This window comes from Falco rusticolus, chromosome 14, assembly GCF_015220075.1.
Source record: "Falco rusticolus isolate bFalRus1 chromosome 14, bFalRus1.pri, whole genome shotgun sequence".
Classification (NCBI taxonomy): domain Eukaryota; kingdom Metazoa; phylum Chordata; class Aves; order Falconiformes; family Falconidae; genus Falco; species Falco rusticolus.
In genome coordinates this window covers 22,199,527-22,218,706 of record NC_051200.1, presented here as the reverse complement: position 1 = coordinate 22,218,706, position 19,180 = coordinate 22,199,527, and the positions used below count along the sequence as shown (strand labels likewise).

The window sequence follows — 19,180 nt, the reverse complement described above, 5'->3', positions numbered from 1 at the left end:
GCCACTGACACATTGGACAACCAAAAACATAACAGAAGTATCGCATCAGTAGGGTTTCTATGCACAAGCAGAAAATCCGAGTACTGTAAACAGGGGGTAAAACTTTTGCTTAAACATGTTATGCCTTCTCAGCAGCCGTGGTTTCCAATAAGATAACAGTCCGATTTTCCTTGTTTTCCAAAATAACTAAAGATTATTGATGTACTGCCAATGTTTTAACAAGGAGAGCTTGCTAAAACCCACCCAGTCCCAAGTCTAAGACTGAACACCATGGGATCAGGGTGGGGACAGCAAATGAGTTGCGCAGAGACCAGAGATTAAGAGCTGAGGAGTCTACTCATTGTTTTTCCATTTTAAAGAAAAACACTTGCCTGTAACTGTAACCAAGAAGAGAGGCAGCCACCTCCTTTTTTCATGTTTGGGAAATAAACCTATGTTAAGGGTACTTTGTTGGAAATGTTTGTACTTTATTTATTTAAAAAAACACACAGTGCACATTGATAGCACAGCATTTGGCCTATTTAAACTGGTGTGGAGAAGGACAAAGGCCTATGTGTATTGCTCTGTGCAATGTGCCTTGGAGGGGAGCAGGAACATATCGCTCTGGGGACAATACCAAAACTTTTTTATGTCCCATAGGGGAAAAGGTTGGGATTTTTTTTTTTTTTTTAATGATCTCTAGAGGCTGGAGATTAGCATCACGGGTCAATCTAGAGATTCTACTTTTCCAACTTCTAGTTTTGACTATAGCTAGCAGAAAAAGATGCTCCTTTTAAAAGAAAAAACCCCAAGTCACAGATGACTGAAAAACCTGCTCACTAGAGATGTTTTTGAATTCAATGGCAACCATGGATGGATATGAAGTTGGAACCACTACGATGGTTTAGAAGGATGGAGTCCATAACCAGCAAAAATACCACCCCCAGTCTCCTGTTAGGTTAGAGGTAAGGAGTTCCTGAGAGCCCTCCAAGTTCACAACAGCTGAAGACTTTTGTTAGGAGTGTTTAATTAAACCAATAACTCTAGAGAGAAAGCAAACTTCCCAGGTAGGTACAGCTGCCTATTTACATTCCAACAGCAGCAAAATTGGCACAGTTGCCACATTCTGGCTAAATACTGTAAGAAGAAGAGAATTTTTGGTTTAAGATTTTTGCTGTATTAAATCTCCAAGGAGTAATCATTCTCCCTTCTAATGGGTTTGCCCATCAGCTGGTAGTTTTGGGGGCTGAGGCACATAACGTTAATCTGCAAAGGGTTTCAGTATGCTCACTCTAATCTGCATCAGTATGTCCAGCTTCAAACCACCCAAACCACACTTCTTTCCCTAAAAAGGGCGATTTCAAATGCAGAGTTGGTGTTTAATTGGTCCTCACTGAGAACACTCACAGACCTATAAGAATGGGCCCCGGGGAGTGAAAAGAAGTTGCATTATGCCTGAGGGATCAGGATTTCCATGCAGCCAGCCTGAAAATGCCCACAAGCCACAAAGAGCCAAAACTGATTTCTGTATGCGAGTTTACTGGCGATACTGGTGGATTTTGCATCTTGAGCCTTCTGCCAGCCCCCATATTCACCCCCACGTTTGTACATGGGTGATGGTGATGGCTGATGTCTTTGGCCATCCCTTCACAATTTACCCAGATTGCCATCTTTACCAGTCGAAAAAGGGAAAAGGGACCTTTGGCCATTAGGAGCAGGAAACATCTGCACCTTCACCATTTTCAATCCAAATCCACACTTGTGTTTTTAAACTGTGAGCCCTCAGAGGATGAGGTTTTGCAGACTGGAGTTAGGCTGTTATATGAGATATTCAGGAAGTTACTCGCATCGACTGGATAAAAGCCTGTGGCAGCTGGGCATGCTGCAGAAGCGAGTCCGAGCCCACTGCACCAGCCCAAGGAATAACATTAGTTCCAGCTTCACAGCGAGTTGTTTACTAGCCTTGGCTGCCTGTGGGAACAGCCAAGAAGAGTGGAGGAAAAGGAGAGACAAACACAATGTGAGCAAGACACGTTAGGTAGGAGGCTGGGCTTTAAAAGCAGACTCAGGATTTCAAACCTATGGAACTAGAGAGGGCTGAAAAAGAAATAAAAGGGCACCAGCTGCTCCACAGCATAAACAGGCTGAGGCAAATAAGCCGTCCGCTGTGTTACTCTTGCTGCCAGAAGATCCTCTTCCCTAGCTGAAGGGCTGATATTAAAGGTAAGTGATAAATAGCTTTTAGCTAGTGGCTCTGCTGGAAGGCAGATCCACTGAAAGGCAGCAGCAGCAGCTCTCAGGGCGAGCTACAAAGGCAAGAGCAGCCACACTTCCCTGGAGTATTCGTAATTGTGTCCCTAAACATTTGAATGCCTATAGATTTTCCAGCAGGAGCCCAGGGCTTTCAGAGCAAACTGCTAGGGGACAAGAGTCCAGACTGTTCTAGTCAGCTCCTGTGAGAAATCAAAAAACAACAAAAAACCTACCCCAAACAACAAACTCCAACCTAAAACCCAATCCCTTTCTAAGTCTGTTAAGAAATATATTTTATTCCTATGGCCAGCTTTGCTTTGCAGCTTCCCAGTCCTACCCAATGTTTTCCTGCTTCCCAGCTCCCCCCTCTCCTCCTCACTTTTTTAATTAGAAGGAAAAACAATTACAGCCATGCAAAGGAAAATCTGTGCCTGAAGCAGCAGCTTCCCCCTGCCCGTGACCACCCCGGCGCGGGGGCGCGGGCACGCTCCGCAGGCTGCGGGCCCAGCTAAGGGCTCAGGCAATCCGCGCTGCCACCGCCGGCTGCCCGGGAGCCGGGAGCCGCAGCCGGGAGCCGGAGCTGTGGGCCGGAGCCGGAGCCGGGAGCTAGAGCCGGGCAAGGCTCCGGCCGGGAAGGCAGCGCGGCGGCGGGCGCGGGGCGGGCTCAGGCGCGGGTAACACGCCCCTGCCCAATGGAAAAGCGTTTCCTACCGAGACCCCCAGGGGTTCCCCCTGCCCACAGACCCTGCCCAGACATTGGGCCCATTCTTGTGTCCTGTTTCCCAAGACACGATGGCTGCAGCGTTCAGCAGTTCTGTTTCCTCCCCGAACAAAGGGAGGCCGGCAGCTGCCGGGCGCTGTGGCTTTTGAAGATGAACGGGCGACCTCTCCGCCGGCCGAGCACCCCGGTCCCGAGCGGCTCGATTCCGCCGACAGAAGGAGGAGGAATGGGGGCTGGCAGGGGGGGCTCGGGCTGAGATCCGCCACTGCGGGCATGGGCTCCCCGACCGCTCTGCCCCGGTAAGTTTCTGGTTCCTCGCTTTCTACCTCAGCAGAAAAGCATCCGGATTTAATGTCAGCTCTGAAAAAAAATGGGTTGTAGCGTTTTCTGAAATCTGAAGGCTCGGAGACGTCCGTGGGATAAAACGAGCCGGGGATGGGCTCGAGTTGTACATTTCAATGGAGATTAGCACTGTTTTTTCTATACAGGCAGATCTCATTCTTCTTACTTGAGCTGTGCTGTGGTTGGGATGGGAGAGGCGAATGTTTCTGTTTAAAGTGAGAAAGATGATCTCCGAGTTTTTGCAAAGTAATTACTACATGAGCTACTCCTCCAAACTGTTGCAGTGGAAATCGTTATAATTCACATCGTAATTCTCATTGTGTCACTGCAGATGACAAGTTAAGGACTTTTCCATCCCTGTTGTTTGTTTCAGATTTGTGAAAAATATCCCTTAGGGTTTTGGGTTTTTTTGTTGTTTTTTTTTTTAAGTCAGCATCATAAAGACACTAACGTAGGCTTAAGAAAGAGTTGTATATGAATGTGGCATAAACTTAAGGCTTGCAGCTTACAATAATGCATGCTTTCAGCTTTGTCATTAATTTACATGTAATGTGAGATCTGGTTCCTGCAAACTATATTAAAAGTTAGGAAATAACATATATTTTGTACTGCAAAACCTAGAAGTTTTATTTATCACTTTGCCTTTCATTTATGTCTAAAATCTACTCCTTTTAAGCTCAGTGGCAAAATTCCAGAAGAAAAATTCAAATACAGCTATAAGCAGATAGAAAATCTGGTGTCAAAAGTACAATGAATTATGAACAATATCTAAAGATGCAGCTGTTCGGAAGAAATAGGATTTAACACAATATAAGCCCACTGTGGAAGAATTTGCAAGAAACCTTGGGGGGGGGGGGGGGGTTAACGACAGTCCTTAATCTTTGCTTGAGAGGACACAATTGTGTGTTTTTGTATTACTCCCCTTTATGAACAGAACAGTGAAACCCAGCGGATGGGAAGTGCAAAGTTCACAGGTCAGTGATAAGGATATTCCCTGCTTTGCAGCACTTTTCCATCTTCTTTCCCTTACTAGCATTCTGAAAGCTAAAATAAAACAGGCAGGGAACCAACCTTGGTACTTGAGAAGGTTCAAAGCCTCTGAATTTCAGAAGAAAATCCTGAAAAAATGGGAGGGAGGGAGGGGGAGGCTGAGCATACATTTCACTTTAAACCTTTGAGACTAAAAGCGAGATGTGTTTAAATAGGGTTAGGTCAACTGATAAAAATCAGCGTCTTTCGAATTCTGGAGTTAGGACCTCAGCTGGTACACAGACAGACAAACAGAACTAAGGCCTGAATGCAACTACCCATTCACTTTCATTCAGGGTATTGTAATGAGACCAAAAAAAATGTGAAAACCTGCTCCTCCCAGTTTTCTGAGAGGCAGGCGATCCCAAACGCTGCAGCTCGTGCCAGAGAGAGGATGCACTCCCAGCTGTAAGATGGTTGCCCTCCTCCAGCCTGTGACCTCATGGCTGGAGCACAAGAGCAGGAATTAATGCAGTTTTACCCCAACCTTGGGCCAGATCCTGGGGAAGGGGTGCAACATAGGGGAGCGTGTTACTTCTGGAATGGAAGGCGAGAGAAAATTGCTCTCTGGGGAGAGCAGTAAATGGCAAAACACTTTGGGACTCAGGTATCCTGGTACTGCCTTGGCACTTAACAGCATGGCTGCCTGCAGCCATACGCATTTATGCCAGTGTCTGTAAAGTATTTGTGCAGGCTGCAGCTAACTCTGGTTAAAACATATTTGATTTACCGATGTCTGAGTGTTGCTGGCCAGATGTACACGGCTGATGTGGTGGTCCTAGCTTGATTGTCCCACAGTGCTCCAGGATCACAAATGAGACACCGGTGAGCCATCCTGTCCACAGGCTGAGGTGAGTGAGGATGGCTCCTGGAGCACACATCCAACCTTAACAGGTCTTTCCAGGTCAAGCGTGCGTGCAGAGACTCACTCCGCTCCTTCACAAGTTGCTCCTCCTCCATAAATAAGGATCCGATTTAGTCTCAGGGAAGGGGAGCCACCACCTTTCACAAAAGGCAAATTCTCTCCTTGAAAAGAGGAGTTCTTTATTCACAAGGACAGTGGCCCTGCAAGACTTCCTCTAACGCACCATCTTCCCAGTTCAGTCCTATAAAAGGGGGTAAAGATTCACAACTGCTTTGGAGCCAAACTAGCCTTAGCTGACCCCAGCTACAAGGAAAGTTTTCTGAATTATTTCTAATGGTTTGGTTTTACAGAAAAAGGAAAGTCTCTATCTTGGCAAATGAAATTGAGGGACTTTCATCAGTCCCTAACCCCAAGACAAAAGTGCACGTTAGCAACAGCACAGATTGCTTTCTCTGTACATAGCATGATCTCATAATATTTTGAATATCTATTATGCCTGTAAATAGACAGCCACAGCAGAATCTCTTATTTTCATCTAATAATACTCCCATTTTAATTTCTTGAACCTGAGGATAACACAGTCTTCCTCTCCAGCATGTATTTGCTTTTACACGGTAAATGGAAATTACTGTATTTAGCAGTAAAAGCAGCATCCTTTATACAATGCCAAAACATCATTCCTCTTCTCTCATCTCATTATTAGAAACCTGATTTCTAAGAAACATCACTCACTGGCTGAGATGTGCTATTTTTGCATTGCAAAGTCATCTCTTATTTAACACGCTAGTGCAAATTTACCCTTGGTAGTAGTTCTTACTGAGAAAAAGCATAGCTGTGTGCTGCACTTGCTCATGCATCATTTCATTACACACCACTGAATATTTTTCTAGACCTTAATGTTTTTCCCTAGAGGGGAGGTGAGGAAGAATACATGAAGACCCCAGCCATACTTCCGTATTTCTTGCTGAGAAACGTGCACCAAGGAGAACGGGGAGCGCAGCAGCTCTAGGCAGGGACCGTGCATCTCCAGCACTCACAGGCCAGACCACTGGAGCAAATGAAACTAAGGCTGGCAACACCCACCCAGTCCATACTGCTGTCAGAAGAGTTCTCAAACCTTTCCCCCTCGGAATAAAGCAGTATCAGAGAAGAAAGCATTGTTTTATCAGCTCCTCCAGTTAAATGCAGAGCACAGGTCCTTCAAGGTCCTGAGCAGCAGAGCAGAGTACAGATTGCCTTCTGCCCCACTGAAGGACTGTGCTCAGCACCCGCAAGGAAATTGGCCACACCTCTGTGCACCCAGTTTAGATTGCAAAAGCTGAAATAGGTGTTCATACTGTGGTGCTGGCAGCTGGATGGAGGCTTGTCGGTACTAATGTATGCAAAGGGAAGGAAAAAGCCTATAATTTTTGGATAAACAGAGGTGAAAGTTCAGTGCTCCTGCTTCAGCAAAGGGACTGCAGAGGAACCGGCCCCTGAGCCACAGCCTTTGAGAGCAGTCAAAAAGGCTCGGGTGAAAGGGGGGCTTCATGTGGCTGCAGGCGCCTTGTGAGTAAAGGCAACAAGGAACCAAAAAGCCAAGTGATCACCAAGGAATTACTGGAAATTGTGTCAGAGAAAGCAAAGAAAGGAAGCTTTTTGGGCAGGATGCTGACTGGAACTGTAAGCAAATAAACTGAGTCCTGTTGTTGGATTCCCCAGTGGTTCAGGGAAACAGGACTCTCTTATTTTTTTATTTTTTTTCTTAACCACACTTTGTAAATAAACAGGGTTACATCAAAGATGCAGCTACCTCCAATACCAGCTTCTACTCCTGAGTGAAAACAACCTGGACAAACAGTGTAACTCTGCTTTTCCATCAGTTTTTTCTTTGCATCTAAATCTTCTCTTGCTGGGATCTCTGTTGAATCGAGCAAAGCTATTATAATGCAATCTCCCCTTAGTGAGACAGCTGAGGGTCAAAACAAGCAACATTCCTACAGGGCTCCAGCATCAGACTAAGGTTCTTTTGCAAGCAAAAAAGTCCCTCTCACAAGAGTAAAATACCAACTTTGCTGGGAAGTTTGGGGCAAATTCCATCATTTCTGAGCTGTGGATCAGACCCTCTGAATGCCGTAGTGGATGGGGAAGCCCAAAGCACATCAAGGGTTAAAGGGGTGATGTAAATGGAGAGAGACATTCTCAGTGAAAACAAAAAGAGAGTCATGCCCTGAGGATCAGTGTCTGAATATGGGGTAAGTCAGTTCACTATTCTCTTCAGAAGGAAACATTTTAATTAGCTCAATACAAAACAGATACAGCACAGAGAAGTCACCATGAGCAGGAAATGCTTTGTAAGTCTCAGAGGACAGTTAGGAGACAATGGCAGTGCTGACCAATTAAAAAAAAAAATAAAAAAAGGAGAACACCTTTAAGATTAGGTCTGATAGACAGAGTAGGGAAATGGAAACCTGAGCCTAGGGGAAGAATTAAATTGGGGTCCTGCTGCAATTCGTTCGCTGACTCACTGGCAAGAGAAAGTAGCTGTTGAACTTGAAGGGTCTGGTTCCTGGAGAGCCAAAGCCACCAAGGCAGGAAGGAAAGGAGCTGCCGGTGACTCTCACCTGGTTCCAGCAGGTCCCTGGGATCGCCCTTGGTGGATGAGTGAGGGGAAATGCCTCATGGGCTCCCATGTTTTGTTTTTCTTCTATCAAAGAGAATTTGAAAAGCAGACGGTAAAACCTGACTGACAGAAACTATCAGGAGTAACTCAAGGGTTTCACCTTCCTACCAGGTGCAGGAGACATTATTACACCCACAGCAAACACCAGGGCAGGAAAGCACGGTGGTATTGAAGACCCTTGCACAATAAGTGTCAAAGCCATGAATAAGAGTCCTCCTGCCTTGTCTTTTATGCTACTCATCAGAAAACGCCCCCCTTCTGCCCAGCATAACGGCTAGGCATTCGCTCTGGTAAGACACAGGGAAGAATGGCTCTTTGAAGCTAGGAAACCTTTGCTGGACTTCAAAGTCACACTTCTGTCTACTTCTTTCCTACTGTTCTCAAATACATCACTTTTAGGATTAGTAAATGAAAGAGATTAAAACATTTCTACTTTCCATTGCTTCCTATAGTCTATAGCGCTTTGTTTACAGGCAGCTGCTTCATTTCCCACTGTCTAATCCCACCCTTACTCCTGCTCCTACCACACCAGGGAAGAAACATAGGCGAAGGTTACTGTGAAACTGCAAGAAGCTCTGGGGAGGATGGAGAGTTCACAGCAACTTGCCAAGCGGGTTGGTTTAAAAGCCAAGCCCAAACTTGGTGTCCCAAGCCACCTCCCGTTCCCAGCCACATCCCTGCAGCAGCAGCGGGGTCCAGCAGCACCTGCTGTTCCTGGTACAGTTTTCCATAAGCCCACACTGCTGGCACCAGGAAAAAGGAGCAGCAGCACTGTGCAGCACAGTTAATGCCCTGTCAGCCTCAAGAAGGGAAAAGCCAGCTACCAGATTCTCCCAACCTGGAGGTTTGTTCTTATAACTGCTTTCTGCTGAGAGTTCTTTGCAACCAAAAATAACTAGTGAAAAAAGAAAAGAAGAAAGTATTATTAAGTGGAGGTCCCATTACAAGCACTGTGGTATTGTAGGAGTAGCAAAGCAGCGGGGAACTTGGTGGCAAAACGGTTTTATTGCGTTTTCCTCTTTGCTTTCTCCGAATTCACATTTTGTGGTTTTCAAGCGAACACTTGTAAGCCTTTAGAAACAATAGTTTGGTGGTGTTATGGTTGCTATTTAGCACTGCCACAGAACTGTCAGAAATATTTACTTTTTCAGGTAGAAAAAGTTTGTTTATCTGTTAAGTCCATATTTACACTTTTGCAGTGTATCTCACCTGACCTATACTACTCATACCAGTCTGGAAGAATCCAGGTCCTATAGTCCTATGGAGAATTATCATCTATGCAAACATCTTCCAAAAAATGAAACACATCCACCTACCTCACCCCACCCCCAACCTAACAAAATCTTTTTTGAACGTTCTGCGTAAATAAAGGGACATGAAGAAGGGAAATAAAACCCAAGATACTGAAGAAATGAGAGTTTGTGGTTGCAAAGTCATAACCTTGGGCTCAGTGCTGGGGATGAGTTATACATCATACAATCATTGCACTGCCTGAGTAACAGTGAAGTGAAAACCCCCTAATGAATGCAGTTCTTGTCAAGAGAAGGCATAAAGTGCATGCTGTGCCCAAGGAAAATACTGATTTATTTCCAAGGTCAGGGTGAGACCATATCAAAACACAACAAGTGCTGCCACAACCTAGAGATATTTCTGGAAAAAACCCAGAGAAGCCCCTCCCAAACCCGATATTCCCACTTTTTGGTGCATCAGTTTTTGGCTTCCATACCTACAAAACCTTTGCATCTCAAGATTCAGAGATAACCTGGATACACATAGTGATAATCTAGAAAGAGATCCTTCAGATTTAAAAGGTTTTCACATTTAGTCTGTATCAGACTCCACAAGGAAAGGTGTTACAGTGTTTAGTTATTTAAATGAACCCACACACAGGATGTCCTACATATTCAGACTGATAAAGTTACATTCATCTTAACATCTGATATGACAATAAGAAAATGTGCGCATATGAGAACATCAGTCCCAAACATCACACTTTTTTTCTGACCTCAATTTGGTAGATTTGTGGAGGATGGGATGTGCATGAGCAGAAAGAAAGGGTTTAACAGAATTACAGAATCTGATTTTAAAGTGTGGTTTTTACCTGCAGTAATTTTCTGTGCTAACAAATGGTTGATCTGAATTAAGCTGCAAGCTGGCTGTTTTGAAGATTTCTTGGGGTGCCAGGAGGAGGAAATGAAAGAATTGTAAACAGGATACTTGTGCAGCATAGGAAGCGATACGTAGAAGTTTTCCTTTATTTTCAGTACATAGAAACCAGGGATATTTCTACAATAAAAGGCAAGTGGTAGCAAACCCTGCCAGCTACTCTGCTGAACCCCACTTCATAACTCTGAGAATAACAGGGTTACCTAAGTGACAGCTGCTGTAGGTTTGCTTGTACCATCCCTGCTACGAGATATTCTTATTCACTAGTTTATTATTTTTATATATTATTTAATATTATTTTATTTCAGTATTACCACACTAAACAGGCTGTATGTTGGGTTATGGTACCACTTCTGACCACAGCTAAATACATTCCTCCCTTCATGCACTGCCCCGTTGTAGATACAGGATTAAAAGTCTTGGCCTGAAATACAGAACAGTAAAGTGGTTTTCACCATCTTAAAATGTATTGCCCCCCCCCAAGTTAATAGCAGTAGTGAACGTTACATACATAAAGAGCATCCTATTGCTTTAATCCTTAGTGAAGAGGAAGGAAAGTGGATTTTACATTCAGAAAACTGAACGTGTAACTCATACTACAGAATTTAAAGCACATGGCTGAGTTTCAAAGCAACTTATCAGCTTGTTTAAACACCTCAGTGTTAGATACATAAACAACATGGGCCTATATTTTAAAGACCATAACTTAGCTAGATGATAGCTGGCAGGCAATTCCTGCAGACTTATACACCAGAAAAAACTGGCGTTTGACCTTGTGGCTGTCTGATGCAGAGCAGGGAAAAAAGAATCATGTGATCAAGCATCTTTTCTCCTGTGCAATGAGTATCTGGGTCAGGCTGCTGGCAACAACCACTTATGTCAATAGTAAAGGTAAGCATCTGAAAGCTGCCTTTCAAACCTGCTGCGTCAGGCTGTGTTTTGAGGAACAGCCAAAATCCTGGACTGTGCACACAGACTGGAAAGTGGGGTTTCCATCCACCTCCCAGGGACGTGGATATGTAAGGTTTTAGACACCCAGTCCCTCTGAAACCTCCCCTGTTACGACCCAGACACAAAGCCTGGACCAGGAGAGTCTGGCACACGTGGTTTTTACTCACTGCAGAAGGAAACTATCTACTTATGGAGGTTACATTGCAGCATAAACAAAAATTGCTCCTGATGGAGATAACATGCAGTCTCTTTCTTTACTGAAAGGGATTTACAAGCCAAGAATTAAATGCATTAGGCTGAGGGTTAAGCTAAGAGGCTCATCTATTCCTTTTGGAGCTCATATGTGCTTTTGAATCTGACCGAGTTCTTGCTTAAAGGCATTTCAACTTGTAGGTGAGACCTTTGCTTATTTAGATTACCAAGCATTCAAAGAAAGTGCACCTTTGAGATTTTACTACTATCCTTATCATAAGTTTAAATGTTTGGTATCTTTTTAAGAGCATTTCACAATAAGGTTCATTTAGCCACAAATTTAGTAGGAAAAAACCACTGAGATGAGCGCAAAAAGCACAGAAGGGTGCAGAGAAGGTTTTGCTCCCCTACACAGTGTGTTCCCTACTCTGCCTGGCTGTCCCCAGCACCTTGTAAGGTTTGCACAATGAAGAGCCTGCGTACGTATGCTGTAGGGAAGGCCCTGACACGGATTGGCTCTACCATTGCCACAAAATCATCAGCAATCAGATAAGGGCATATCTACTTCTGGTTTGGACATTTGCTAAGGCAGGGTATTGCAAATGTGTAACTCAAAATGCAACTAAAATGAAGGAAGAATTTACAAAGCTGGGTGAAGAGCGTGTACTAAACCAGCCTACGCAAATCACAGGGAATTGCAGTAGTTCAAGGCATGCAGAGCAAACACAACCAGCACAGCAAACCACGGAGCACCACTTTGCTGCCCCAGTCTTGATGCTGCCCTGGCCTGTGTAGAGCGTGAACCCCCCCTGACAGGAGAGACCTGATAGTTCCAAGTCATCTTTTTGGATGTTAAAAAGTTCCAGTAATTTGAAAGTCATCTTTCTGAGGAGTGAGAGCTGGGGATCCTCCCTTCCTGCTCTTTTGCTTTACATCCAGCTAATCTATAAGGTGCAAAAGCAAGGTGCTGCCTGCTTATTTGTTAAGTTTGTTAAACTTGCTTATTGCTTAAAAAGCACTGGTTTTTGTGGAGCCTGCAGTTGTGCAGGCACTCCCAGGTGAGGGCAGGATCTGCACCTAACAGCTATTACATCTTTCTTAACACTTGACATTTTGCCAGCTGACTCACTGACAGACTGTGTGCAAGAACAATTGTCAGCATGAGCTTTTCCAGTAGGAAAACATATGGAAGGCATTTGATTTTCATCAGTTTGCATCCCAAATTGTCCTGATTCTATGCTTGCTTCCCCAGTTTGTTTATATGTTGCCTTTCAGCCTTTAACACAACTCAGTTACGTTTGCTGTTGAAACTACATTGTCAGAGAATCGCTTTCTGGAAATGATCCTACTCTTCAACAAGGGTTTCATCTGTCTGAATTCCTCCATAGTTGTAACTACTGCAACGTTTCTTAGATTACAATCTTTGTTTCGCATTTGGTTTGCTATAGTTTACAAGGCAAAGGTCTTTCCCTTGGCTACCCAGCTTCGCTCCACATTTCCAAGATGTACTGACTACCGTGCCCGTTCCAACTCACAAACCCTCTTTGCTCCAACGAGGGAGATTTTCCAACTGCTTATGCTCACAGGCCTTAACAACAATTCTTAGAATAACAATAAGAGAGCATCAAGGCAGTTCAGAAAGCACTTATGTCCAACAAACAGCATGCGTGCTTTATATGTATTTCTCTAAAGCTTGCAGAATTGGGACAAAGTCTTACAAGAATGTAGTTTATGAGTTTTTCCAAATTTCAGGTTCTGAATCGTGACAAAGAGTAGAAGTGAAATGAAGCTGCTGGTAAAGCTTAGAAGAGTCCTTTTTGCAAATCATTCTACATTTGCAAAAAAAGGTCCTGTTGAAAGCAATACCATTTTTGCATAAATTTTTAAGGAGGAAAAAACCAACATTTTCCAAGTGGCAAGCATAACTTTGGAAAGTATTTTTGAAAAACGCTTCTGAAATACAACATTTAAGTTTTTCACTTTGAAAACATGTGTAAGGATGCTCCTATTTTCAAGTAGAAAAAAGGCAAAGCAGTACTTTATTAATGCAGATTTGGTTTTTTTTTTTTTAATACTTTTGAACCAAAACCCATAGAATTTTAATTTCTGCACAGTTAAACGTGAACGCTAAAGCTTTCAGCTTCTTTCTCCTCTTGTTTCAAGTTTGGGTGAACATTTCAGACTGTTTGATTCTATACCTGAGCAAAATTGTGGGTCCATGATTTCATTTGTTTCCAAACACACTGGGCCAATTCCATCTCAAATTTTAAAGAAAAACCTTTCTAAGTGGAAAGTTGGAATTAGCAATCACTCTCCTTCCAACAGGAGGATGGGGGAGTGATGGGGGAAGGAAAGGCAAGGCTGAGTACAGTAACTGCTGTGTTCAAATATGAAAAATCCCAATAATAGTGGAATTTATAAAAACTACCTTGGAAACTAATTACTGGCCTTGTTTGTACTCCATTCATTTGGAAAGGAAAGAGTACGTGTTCTCTTGCACAGCCACTTTAGGTGATAGCAGGTCGCAAGACCAATGTAATTTATTTCTCTCTCTCCTTCAGGATGAAAGTACTTGTGACAGAGACGCGGTGTAGCATGGTGTCAAGCAACCTTCCTGGAATGTGTTTCTTCAGGAAGAGAAGAGATCACTGTCTTGTTTTATGGATGTCACTGAAGTAGACTTTGAAGTTCTTTGGAAGTACATCACAGACTTGGCATGGGAAACCACAGCAACAATCATACCTGTTTGACAGATGATTCCTTTAAGTACAACTTGTATGGAGCAGTGTACAGCGTGGTCTTCATCCTTGGTTTGATTACTAACTGTGCTTCCCTCTTTGTTTTCTGCTTTCGGATGAAAATGCGAAGTGAAACAGCCATTTTCATGACAAACCTAGCTGTTTCAGATTTGCTTTTTGTGTTCACTTTGCCTTTTAAAATTTTTTATAATTTTAACAGGCATTGGCCTTTTGGAGATAGCCTGTGCAAGATTTCTGGTACAGCATTTCTCACTAACATCTATGGGAGCATGCTGTTCCTCACCTGCATTAGTGTTGACCGTTTCCTTGCTATCGTCTATCCATTCCAATCTCGCACCATCAGGACCAGGAGAAATTCTGCCATAGTCTGTGCTGGTGTTTGGATACTGGTCCTCAGCGGTGGAATTTCAGCTTCCTTGTTCTCCACAACCAACATTTCTAACACCAGCACGACCTGTTTTGAAGGTTTTTCCAAACGTATCTGGAAAACCTATCTGTCTAAGATCACCATATTTATTGAAGTGGTAGGTTTCATAATTCCTTTGCTACTCAACCTTACATGCTCTTCTTTAGTTCTCAGGACTCTCCGGAAACCTGCCACCTTGTCTCAGATTGGGACAAACAAAGAGAAAGTATTGAAAATGATCATTGTGCACGTGGCCATTTTTGTTGTGTGCTTTGTGCCTTACAATTCCATACTCTTCTTGTATGCTCTTGTGCGGTCCCAAGCGATAGCAAATTGCTCCTTGGAGAGGTTTGCGAGGACACTGTACCCAATCACATTGTGCATTGCAACAATGAACTGCTGCTTTGACCCCTTCATCTATTACTTCACATCAGAATCCTTCCAGAAGTCTTTCAACATAAAAACCCAGATAAAAATGGATTCTCTTTTCAAGACTGAGACACCTCTAACAAAGACTGCGCTACCAGCACCACAGGATGAAATAAGTGACCAGGCTATTACGAATGGAGGGGACCCAACATCTGAATCGCATTTCTAGCGAGATGTTTACACATGAAGTTAGCCCCCATTAACTTTTGATTAACACCATATGTGAAATAGTTGTTTCAGAATATGTGGGCTCACACGTGGTGTTAATGAAGAAAAGTTGCCTGGGGGATAACTACACAGGTAAAAAAATCCTTACACTGGGATGGTCCCATCAGATGCAACAGGTGAACATGAAATATAAAAATCCCTATGGATCTCCCTTTGGAGATTATGGATTGGTAACGACATACGTGCCAACTAAGGAGGGAATAGAACAGCTTCTTTAACCAGAAGGTGCCAACATTTGGCATTTTTTCCCCCAGCAGTTGACATGGGACCAGTTGGGAAACAGAAAAATTAATTTTCTTAGCAATATCTACCAATATTTCATGCCTTCTGGAGACACATCATATGTTAACTCAATAACTTCACACAATATGTTTGCTTAAAAAGGCATAATAAAAGCTTCTGGCTTTTCCTTACTTCACTGCTAGAGTATACATCCTGGTTTTACTAGACACAGTCATGCTGAATTTAATGTATGGAGAGGTTTGAAGTGTAAATAATTGTTGTAACAGTAGGCAAAACAGTTCCTTGATGATAACAAAAATAATAAGAGGAGAGAATAATTAATAATGCAGTTTTGAAATAAGAAGTTTCATTGTTGTCAGATTAAGCTGTCTTTTAATTTATTCTAAATGCCACCTCTAGGGAGAAGTAAAGAGCTCATTGCTACTCTGTTACACCTGGGCTTTTATGTCCCAGGAGAATATAAGTGACTATTTCTGGTAAGGGCTAGACTATAAACTCAGCTGAAAGAAAGGGCCTGAAACCCCAGAGCTCTTGCAAGGGCAAATCTCTCCTATGGAAACCGAGTGCAGCTGAAGGGCTGAAGAACCGCAGAGGGCTGACCTCACTAAAGAGCTTGTTTGGCTCCAGACAGTTGGTGTCAGAGCATGTAATTAAGAGAAAATCTTGTAAGTGATTGCTTGCTGGTTTTTGCTATACAGTCAACTAATTAAACTAGAGGGTCTCAAACTAACTCCAAAAGAAGAGTAAGTAAAACAAATTAGCCACACTCTTTTCTTAGTTGGTTACAGCAATGTTTTCTTGTTTTTCAATTAATTTATTACATGTCCTGCATTTCTTTTATAGGTATATATTATAGAAATATATGGAAATTTTACTCTCTGTATGTCATTGCATTTTACTAGTTTACCATTTTACTGGTTCATTTCTCCAGCCATTGTTTCATATCTGAAGCAATACTGACCTTAACAGGCTGATTCATTCTTAAGTGTAAGACAGATAAATGAGAAAAACAATTTAACTTGAAAAAGTATGAAGTTACAGCTTGTTAGATCAGTATGCTACATTTTCCACAGTACAGCACAAAGCTACTTCTAGGACTATGTTGCCAAAAAAAAAGGCAGACAAAATATTGAACAGATGTTTTCCACTCAACTATTTATCTTAAGTCTGTCAGATCAAGCCTCACAAGATGTTGAGAGCTACACATCAAATGCGATTGCTACTTAAAGCAACAGAGGTTTTTGAAGTGTGAAGAGAATTCAGCTGCAAAAAAATGTTAATGCTTTGATGGGAATATTTATTTAGCACTACATTCACTTTGAATAAAAAAGCCAGTTGCTTACCACAGCTAAGACAGACCCCAGAGACCATTCTATTTCAGCCCTAAAATGACTGTCACTTATCTAGTGCCCCTGGCTTTTGGCTCCTACTGCAGAAAACTATACGATCAACTCATACGCAGGGAGTATGAGAGCAGCCAAACTATTATATCTCCTAGAAACGTGTACACAAGACTGGCTTGGGAGGTTTTTGCTGTATATTAAATCCTCAGACAACACCACTTTGGAGCAGAAACAAAATGAAAACAAGGACAGATCATCCAAACTAGTTGGTGGCATGCGGTAGATGTGACAGGACAAGGGCACAGTCAATTACAGTGAATTTGTCAGCAGCTGGGAAAGGTTTGCCTCAAACAGAAGCAATAAGTTGTATTTTAAGAAGCATCAGTATTTGCCATTTAACTATACACAAAGTGCTGTGCCACTTTGCTTCCCATACAGACCTGAATCAAACTGTTTAGAGAGCTTCTTAAAAATCGTATTTCCTTTGACCGATGAGCCAGTTTCAACACCTGCCATAAAATGTAACTATTTCAGAGAAGCTGTTTCCATAACTTCACATCAAAATGCAAAGCGAGGCAAGAGGAATTTTACCCGCTTCGATACAGGCAGGGTTTTCCTGGGTGTATCCTTCACACCACTGCGCTGTGACATGAAGAAGAGGGGGGAGTGAAACCATCTACAACTTTGACGTGTCCTAAGCTGTGCAAAAGAGGCAGCACACCCCTGTTCCACTGCCCTACCATTAACTGTTTGTTAAAAATTGTATGCAATGAAACAAGAGCTCAGTTTTTAGGGATGGGAGAGAGAGGGAATCACTAAAAAGCTGAGGGTGCATTTAAAACCATCTTCCTATTTGCAAGAAAAATAATATGGTACATGAGTAAGTGTTCTCCAAGGCAAACCCCCTTATTACGTCAGTTTTACAAAGAGATTAAAAAGCTTGCTCTCAACAGGCAACATATAACTGTCAGCTTGTAAATCTGATTTTAAAGCTGCTTCTTTCCACTTGCAAGCAAGAAGATTCCCGAGTTACATGGGGTTTGGGATCTTTGTGGGACAGGGCTGTTTTCACACATGGTGGCTGCTCAGTTGCTCCAGTGTAAGCAAGAACAGAATTTGGCCCAGCACCTCAGAGCCGACAGCAGAGGAATATCTCATTTGGAAGAATCCTGGAAGACCTTCTGCCCCACAGACCTTCCTCTAGTTAAATCCAAGAGAAGGAAAAAAGAAAAAAAAAAATCTAACCTAGAAACCACTAGGCTTCTTAAGGAAATGTTAAAGGAGAGAGAGGGGAAAGAACTGCGTGTGACTGGACAACCTCCAGGCTGAACGTACATAGCTTAACTGTAATCCGAGCATAATGGGTGTCTTTTTCTAAGCGAAACTAGTGCCAATGCTTACAAGTTTCTGTTTGCAGTTTTATGGGGCAAGAGCTGTGGTCGATATTCTCACATAAAATGTAATACCATCATCATGTGCCAAAATGCTAACTGAAAAGATTCATTATTTTGTAATTTAATACCTTATAAATTATATGGAGATCATATGTTGACTGACACAGACATCTGGTAGGATAGTTCTTGACTAGTCTTTTTTTCTAGGTCAGGTATACCAAGTAAAGCTCTACGGTTTATGTATAACCAACCAATTATGCATTCAGAGAGAGGAAGAGTAATTTTTCAGATGTTGGTAAAGCCAAGATGGAAGGAGTGATGGTGGTAAAAGAAAAGTGGATTCACAGTTCTGGCTGAGGTGCAGCTGAGTGTTCCTTCTGTGTCTGACAAAGGGCTATTGTTAGCAAATGGCACACACCAGAACTATGAGTTTAAAACCAAAAATCAAATTAATTAGAAGTTGATGCCTTTATCTAGCTGAAGCTGAGAAACCAGACCCAGCAATCCTCTCAGATGCTAAACATACAGCATTAATCAAGGAATTTGTTGCTCCCAGCCAGTTCACTCTTCCTATTCCCCAGTCCTCCATATGCAATGCATTCACTATAAGCTAGCCGCCAGCTTTGCAGCTCATTGCCTTGCTGCAAAGCTGAAGCTCTGAAAGGCAATCTGAAAAACACTCTGCCCAAACTCACCTTTTTATGTGCACACATCTGCAAGATTCCATGCCAGTGTGAGTTTTCATGGTAGATGTCATGATAGGGGGAAGAAAGCAGGGCCCAGTATTACAGCCACCATGAAAGCCCCTCCTCTTACAGCAGGCTTTTCGTAGTAACACAACAGGCTCTACATCAGATGAAAGATGCCAGGTGTTTGTGGGACAACGTAAATCTACACCAGCTTTGTAAAATCAGTGCTAACTACCCAGGCTCAAGTTTATGAAATGCAAGGGCAAAGAGGCAGCACAAGTCACATATAAAAGTTGTGTGCTGGCTCCTTGAGTAAGAAGGATGAAAAGTTCCTGTGCTGTACGTGCAAGCACAGAGCTGCTCAGACAGCGAGGCTCTGTTCCTCCAAAGCTTGCTTGCTGCAGACCTGCTGCATGGATTCAGTCTCTAGGTCTCTCTACAAAAATCCCTGTGACATTGTTAGGAAGTTCTCCCTGAGGTGCTGTGTGGATGATGGAGCGAGACTCTCTGCTCTCCCTCCCTGCCCTTT

The 19,180-nt window shown here is 42.9% G+C and overlaps 1 protein-coding gene across 2 annotated transcripts; it reads left to right on the top strand.

The window, feature by feature from the left end:
• Positions 1-2,032: 2,032 nt before the first annotated feature.
• Positions 2,033-17,807, top strand: LPAR4 (lysophosphatidic acid receptor 4). 2 transcript variants are annotated; one of them, XM_037408203.1, is made up of 2 exons: positions 2,033-2,202; positions 13,722-17,807. In XM_037408203.1, the coding sequence occupies exon 2, from the start codon at positions 13,877-13,879 to the stop codon at positions 14,921-14,923; it is 1,047 nt and encodes a 348-aa protein (XP_037264100.1). In that variant the 5' UTR covers positions 2,033-2,202; positions 13,722-13,876; the 3' UTR covers positions 14,924-17,807. The 2 variants fall into 2 exon arrangements, with proteins under 2 accessions (XP_037264100.1, XP_037264099.1); XM_037408202.1 differs by lacking the exon at positions 2,033-2,202 and adding an exon at positions 2,789-3,252.
• The last annotated feature ends 1,373 nt before the right edge of the window (positions 17,808-19,180 follow it).